General features: G+C 43.3%; 1 protein-coding gene across 1 annotated transcript; it reads left to right on the top strand.

Annotated features, from left to right (window-relative positions):
- Positions 1-1851: 1851 nt before the first annotated feature.
- On the top strand, positions 1852-6398 carry LOC131253418 (uncharacterized). Its single transcript, XM_058254399.1, has 3 exons — positions 1852-2945; positions 3042-4119; positions 5750-6398. The coding sequence occupies exons 1-3, from the start codon at positions 2554-2556 to the stop codon at positions 6032-6034; spliced, it is 1755 nt and encodes a 584-aa protein (XP_058110382.1). The 5' UTR covers positions 1852-2553; the 3' UTR covers positions 6035-6398.
- Positions 6399-7620: the final 1222 nt, after the last annotated feature.

The following is a 7620-nucleotide window of genomic DNA, read 5'->3' as shown; positions in this document are numbered from 1 at the left end:
ATTAACGAAAAATATTACACTTATTTAGCTATCTAACCATCAGAATGGTGGACATTTATTGGACGGTTAAATGAGCGAAATCCAATGGTCTAGTTTCGTCAAATAAGTGTCTACCAATCGGAAGTTAGAATATTTTAAAAGATCTGAGTTTTGGAATGTAAATTAAACGCAGTGATTTATACAATTTAGTCGGTTTCATTTTAGTTAATATATTCTACGTGTTCCATTTTTAAGTGCCTGATTAGCAAGCATCATAAGCAGTCCGAGTATCAAATAACTTCCCAAAAAAGCTTACATGGCTGAGAAGTCAGCTATTTTTATTTGTACATCGTCAGAGGATTACGTGCGGCCCCGGCGTAACCAAACACAGTGCGGCTCTGATCGTGGGCCCACATTGACATATTTATTGTAAATCCACGACGTCCATACGTTTTTAAAGAATATTTTATCTAATTAATAGAAAAATGAAATCTATAAAATTCTCCCTTGAAAAACACCATAGGAAACAGTGGTGATTGAATCCCACCGTTAAAAACTTCCTAGGGCCCAGATTAATGTAGAAATTAATATTTTATTCCATCCAAACTGTTGATAATGTAAAAAAGATCTGGCTTAAGGGAAGAAAGAAATATCAGCTTGACCGAGAACTTTTATAGCTCACGAGAAGTTTTTAATGGTCAATCACCACTCTTTACGTGGTGTGGTTTATCTGTGATTGGATCTGATTCATTTGTGGGTTTGTTCCATAAAATGAGCTATAAAAACGGATGGACGGCGTGGATATACAATAAATACATGAAGATAGGGCCCATGGTCAGGACCGTACCGTGTTGTGTGTGGCCGGGGCCACACCTAATCCGCTCCCTTCTTCCACCAGCCAACGTGGCTAATATTGGACCACCCTATCAGTACAAAGGGTGGAACACACCGTATTATACCCTGGTACGATATTCTGGGGGGGTCCACCACCAGATGGGCCACACCCAAATCAGTACACTTAAGTTACACCATCAGCTTTCAATAGATACCAGCGTTGTGTCCCGCTGCATCCGTAGATCTGCTGCTTTTCATATCCAACGATCATGATGGTTTGGCCCACCTTCTGTACGGATACGATATTTTACGGAAGTGACAGGTTGGCGGAAAACAGGATGCATTGTAACTGATGGTACAGCCGCTGCATCTGACAATTTCTGAAAAACAAAAAAAATAAAAATAAAATAATAATAATAATAATACTAGTAGAGAACTGGTGACATGCAAGGAAGTTACCACGACTTGCCGTACTGTACCATTTTCCACACAATTACGGTCGTGTGGGGCATCAGTACCATTGAAAATCTAGGCCCAACTACAAATATCACCTGTAACAAAAATCAGTCTGTTCCGTTCATTAGTTGAGCCACAACATCTGAGTAAATGGAGAACCGACAGCTTCACTATAACTTAGATGTGTAGCCCACTAAAAAAAGGCCAGCTCCCCATTCCTTCTTGAGAAATCGCCCACATAGCATACAGATAATTAGATCCAACCGTCCAAATCGTGGGTTCAATTTACATGGTTGGTAAACTGAAAATTAACTGATGGACGGCCAAAATAAAAAGCAGCCAATGGTCAGATTTCAATAAAAAGGAAAAGCCATTAATCGAAGTTAGTAAAGTGTGATCTTTGAGTAATGGCCTATCTATATTAGTGGTTCCCACAATCTGAACGGTGTAACTAGAGTGGCTGTGTCCTACGTGTAACTTTTTTTAAGTGCATGCGTATCAACCTTGAGACCCTACTAGAGCATCAAAAGAATACCCTTTCCCCTTTCTTCTTCTTTCAACCAGCAGTCCTATGTCTGCTGCATATTTTCTTTATAGCAAGACCAGTTGTTTCCATTGGAGAGAGAGAGAGAGAGAGAGAGTCTCATTTCCATCTCTCCCTTAACATCAGCCTCCTGTTTCATCAGCTTTGGTGGGCCATGGCAACAGTTCTTCTTGCAATCTGAAAACCCAATAGGAGGAAAAGAAAACAAAGTCTTCAAACTATCTGTTCTTCGATTATCCTTCTTTTACATCAGCCGTCCATTTTCATATTCCACATTCCTTCTTCTACATCGGCCACCCATTTTTTCTCTTGTTATCCATGGCAGCAGATCCTTTTCATATCCGATCAAAATGAAGAAAACCCAATAAGGGAAAAAAGAGAAAAGAAGCCCCCTATCTCTTCTAACCCATTGCTTGCTCTATATCAGCCGTCCATTTTCATCTCCGGTGGGCCATGGAAAGAGTTCCTTTCCATTTCTTATCCAAATGAAGAAAACCCAATAAGAGGATAAAGAGAAAATAGCCCCCAAATCTCTTCTTCCCCATTCCTTGATCTATATCAGCCATCCATTTTCATCACTGGTGGGCCATTGCAGGAGTTCTTTTCCATTTCTGATCAAAATGAAGAAAACCCAATAACGGGCGAGGAAAAAAAAAAAGAAAAAAAGAGGGCCCACCCATCTCTTCTTCCCCATTTCTTCTTCCTACATTCAAGCCATCCATTTCCACCTGCAGCGGGCCATGGCAGCTGCCCTGGAATGCTGGTCTAGCCGGGCCAGCACCGACGAAGACATGGTCGAACAAGTCCTCATGAAAACCCAATCCAGATCAGAAGTCTTCCCCACCAGCACAACAGCAACATCTCCACCTTCCAAAGACCCTGCTTCTTCCTCGTCCTCGTCGTCGTCATCCAAATGGCACCGCTTTGGCCGTAACGTCGCTGAGGCGATCACCAATCTGAAGAATTCCCTCAATCTTGATACGGCCAGGGATCCAACGGCCAGGATCGACAGCTGCAGGAAGCTCATCTGGGGCGGCGTTGTCCGCAATCTCACCCAGCTCTACCCTGGCAGCCAGCTTCCTGAGAAGCTCATTTCTAACATCCGCAAGCATTTCGATTCTCTGCCGCTCAGGTAAGTATACAAACTGTGATGAATTTTTCTTTCAGTTACTGTAAGTAGTGAGTACTGATTTGGGTTGAATTTGTAAATTGTGGGGTGGAATTTCAGCTATGCTCAGGCGGGTTTTGATATGAAGGATGTTTTCCTCCATATTCGATTGATCGAACAGGCATTGGCAGATGACCGGCCGGCCATCTTGATACAAGATGTGTCAGATAATGAGATGCAGGAGGGAGCTGTTTTCAAGCTGACGTTTGCCTGCAATTCGGCAATCTCATGGCCCGCCTTGTCGGGTGCGCTCGATAATGTGGCCATCTGTTGCAAGAAGATTCAGATCTTTGAAAGGAAGGGCTCCACGCTGGGGATTGTTTTGGTTCTGGTCCAAACAGGGCAGGAGAAATTGTTCAAGGCCAGGATTGAGAATGCATTGAAATCAGCTTTGAAGAAGCCAAAGGCAGCTGCTATGAAGCTCCCTTTTGGCCTCTGTGGCTGCCAAGAAGAGAACGCCGGAGGCCGATGTGAAATTGAGATTGAAGATGACGGGCAGGGTCGTGAAAGTACACCGGACGGAGGGATGCATGTCTTCCGTCTTCAGGTCCCCCTCCCTGCTTCTTCGTTCATTGTCTCTGTAGATGAGTGGCAGACAGTCCGATCAGGCGGGGATGAGATTGGAAAATGGCTCTTGAACTCTGATCATGTAGAATTTACAGACCCAACTGGACCCAATTCATTCAAGGGCGTTTACAAGGGCAAACGGGTTGCAATCGAAAAGATTCGAGGATGTGAAAGGGGGACTGCCTATGAGATTGAGCTCAGGAGGGACCTGTTGGAGCTGATGAGCTGCGGGCACAAGAACATCCTGCAATTCCATGGCATCTGCATAGATGAGAACCATGGGCTGTGCGTTGTGACCAAGATGATGGAGGGTGGGTCGGTCCATGATCTGATGCAGAAGAACAAGAAGATCCCAATCAAGGAGGTGATACGGATTGCCGTGGATGTTGCGGAAGGCATCATGTTCATGAATGATCATGGGGTCGCCTATAGGGACCTCAACACTCAGCGGATTCTGTTGGATCGGCAAGGGAATGCTTGCATTGGCGACATGGGTGTTGTCGCCACCTGCAAGAGTGCCGGTGAGGTGATGGAGTATGAGACAGCTGGATATCAATGGCTAGCGCCGGAGGTTAGTCTTTTCTTCGCCGCTCTCGTCTAAGCATGCTTTAACTACAGTGTGAATAATTGCCTAAACGTGCTTAATTAGTACAATCATGCATATGAATCGTACACCATGGTTCAGTGTATAGTTGGCGAGTTGCTTTCATGCACAAAAATATGTTGACGCCTTTGCCAAAATGGTCTTAACCATCGCAATCTTGCACATGAACTAGCAAACACCTTTGTTTGGTGTATAGTTGACTGGGGCTCTTCTTTGGTGGATGGATGGTAAGCGTTGTTAGCTCACTTGAGGTGGATGGGGGCCTTGTTGCATTGGTGATGATGCCGCACATGTGTGAGATTAGGACCATTCATCAGGTTTGTGCATTGTGGTGATGCTCTGGCTTAACAATCAGAGTTCCACTGCACTGATCAGGTGGACCACATTTGTGTGAGAAGAATGGGCCCACAGTTTATATTCAAATATACTTGTGGCTTACCTGATGAATGGAACTATCTGATTTTTGGTCCAGGACAATCCCAGAGTGCTTCCAACCTAATGAACATCCAGGATCTCACACACATGTGCGATGTAGTGTTTTACATCAAGCTGTAATGCCCATCTGAGACAAGCAGGTCACTTATCATGCCTCAATCAAGCGCATTTCGTGCAGTTATCCTGGTACCCAAAAGGATCTTGAAATCATATTTCTTCGTATCGAGTTAGGGCCTGTTTGGAAGCACTTGCAAAAGTGGGTTTCAAGCCTGGTTTTTTAGAGTCAGCATTTTAGTGCCTATTTTATCAAGTGGGATGGTGAAATGGTGGTTTGCAAAGTGCATCCAAACACATTAAAAAATCCTGGTTTGTCTCAGAAGGGGTTTTACGCCCTAAACACCCCTTTGGAGGGTGCGTCCAAACGGGCCCTTCACTCTTTACTAAACACACTATGTTATGGAAACATTTCCAAATTGACTATGAACAATACCGTGTTACTCAATTTATCACTGATCATCCACCGGGCTGCTCCATTCTGCAAAGAACCTTGTGAGATATCAACTTTCTCTCTTCTTCTCTTAAGAACAAAAGTACATAACAGCTTTCTATCAGTGCAAGTTCTCTTGCCCAAACATGCTCTACTACTGTCATTCAATCCCAAATGGATGAGCTGGCATACTATTCTATAAGGTGGACCTTTTAATCTCATCTTCGCCCAATGCCTGCCCATGCATTCTCAACTCCGGAAATGTTTCTTGAGTGAGCCTGTTTGGATGTTGCCTGGAATGAGATTTGAATGGATTTTAGACCAGAACCATGTGTAATTTGCGGAGGTAGAGCTGTCATGGCAGTGTTTCCCACACACTACCACCTTCATTATCCCAAAATGCGAATGTAATGAAACGCTCGGACCACATATCATGTACTACACTCATTCTAGGTTGACAAATGGGCCCACTCTTTTCGTACCTACACTAGATCATGATATTGACCGTTCAATGCCCAATCCCAAAAAAGATCTTGAAACGATGATTGGTGTTTGTGCAATCCAGTATATGTTGAATGATGGTCTACAGTTTATAAACTTGATATTGTTGTCATTTGGGTAAGGATGATTTTTTGTGAGTAACGGAAATTGGGTTCTTTTGTTCTGCAATTGCAGATAATTGCTGGCGATCCGGAGAGCGTGACAGAGACATGGATGAGCAATGTTTATAGTTTCGGTATGGTAGTTTGGGAGATGGTGACAGGGGAGGCAGCGTATGCCGCATACTCACCAGTTCAGGCAGCCGTGGGGATCGCCGCTTGCGGACTGAGGCCTGATATACCCAAGGACTGCCCGCAAGTACTGAAGACGTTGATGACGAAGTGTTGGAACAGTTGCCCATCCAAGCGGCCTCAATTTTCTGAAATTATTGCGATTTTGCTGCGTCCAAATAGCAGGTGAAAATTAGTTACCAGCTCTGATACCATGTAAAAGCATCGTTTTGATAGTCTTGCCTATATGTAGATTCAAGATCGGTGTTTTTTTTGTTTTTTTGTTTTTTTTTTTTTTTTGCATAATTGGAGTCCTTAACCTTTGTTGGAAAGGAAATGTTGTGAAACACCCATGGCCAACCTTTGCTATGTGTGAATCTTATGACCAACTATTGGATAGGATTGTGATGGCCCTACTTGCGAAATATCTATCATTATCTTTTTCGGCGTGATTGGCCCCATCTGTGAAGCACCTACAGATAAGATTACCATATGTAAACCTTATTACCAATGATGTGAGTTGGATTGGGATGGGCCCACTTGAGAAACACCTACAGGTACTTTTTGCTACGTGTGATTCTTATGAACAACAACCCGGATAGGACTGATAGCTCTCTCTTGCCAAACACCTGCATATAATGCTTGCCTTGTATGAATCCTAACCATCTATATTGCATCATCACGGCCCCATTTGCAAAACACCTACAGTCAACTTTCTCTATTGATGTCGGTTGGTCTATAATGGCCTACTTGCAAAATACCCACAGCTTACTTTTGCTATAGTGAATCTCAAGGGACCCCACTTTCTCTCGCTGGCGATGAGATTAACCTGCTTTTAGGTGTTCCCCACCAAATCACAACCACACCGATCGAAACCCAACTGTCTGATCATGGTGAGACGTAGAGATCAGACGGTTGGGAGATGGTTTCAAACTGAAATTCAATGTGGTTGCTATGAATTGTTTATTCCTTGTGCTTATGACTTCAATTTTTTTAAGATTCTCGAATGATGAAAGGAACTCGAGTTTTTGGAGCCATCTCTCAATAATTGAAAGAGAGAATGATATTCAAGTAGCATATATTATAAAACATGCTATCATGGTTGTGGCCATTTTTCAAAGATGCTTTGCAAGACTGCCTCTCAGGGGGTTGAGGCCCAGTAATATCTGCTTTGAATATTTTATTCAATTATTACAAAATATTGCTGCACGAGAATCTAGACCGTCAATCCGGGACCGTTTAAATGGTCGACCCAGTAGGCATTGGACCGTTCACTATTTTACTTTAAAAATGGTAAGAAGTTTAGAAGTAAGATAGTGAGGGGTCCAAAATCATCATCTACTCAGTTTAGTTACATTTGAATTGATGGTTAGGATTGATTAGTGTGATTGTTGGGATATGCTCCATCTGCAATGTGCCCCATATTTTTTATGGTGCGGATGGACATGAGGAGGATGAGTCTCTGCCATTTTAAGATGGTGGTGAACTATGATTTAGGAGTGCTGATTTTGGGCGTGCAGCTCCGGTCGGTTGGGTAGTGATGTAGAGCCGGACACGGACAATTTCATGGCCCAGATAGATAAAAAAAAAAAAAAAAAAACTCTGTCGGCGCTAGAAGGGATCCGGACCGTTAGAACCTTAAAACTGTCGTATCTTTCAAACTGGAATGAGTTATCCTATGTGCCATATCTGATTTTGGAGTAGCTCGTATGTGCCATATCTGATTTTGGAGTAGGACGAGCTACTTTAGCCATCCAACCCCGGGGTTCAATCTAC

Source organism: Magnolia sinica, chromosome 8 (assembly GCF_029962835.1).
Source record: "Magnolia sinica isolate HGM2019 chromosome 8, MsV1, whole genome shotgun sequence".
Classification (NCBI taxonomy): domain Eukaryota; kingdom Viridiplantae; phylum Streptophyta; class Magnoliopsida; order Magnoliales; family Magnoliaceae; genus Magnolia; species Magnolia sinica.
This window is presented reverse-complemented; position numbering and strand designations above follow the sequence as displayed.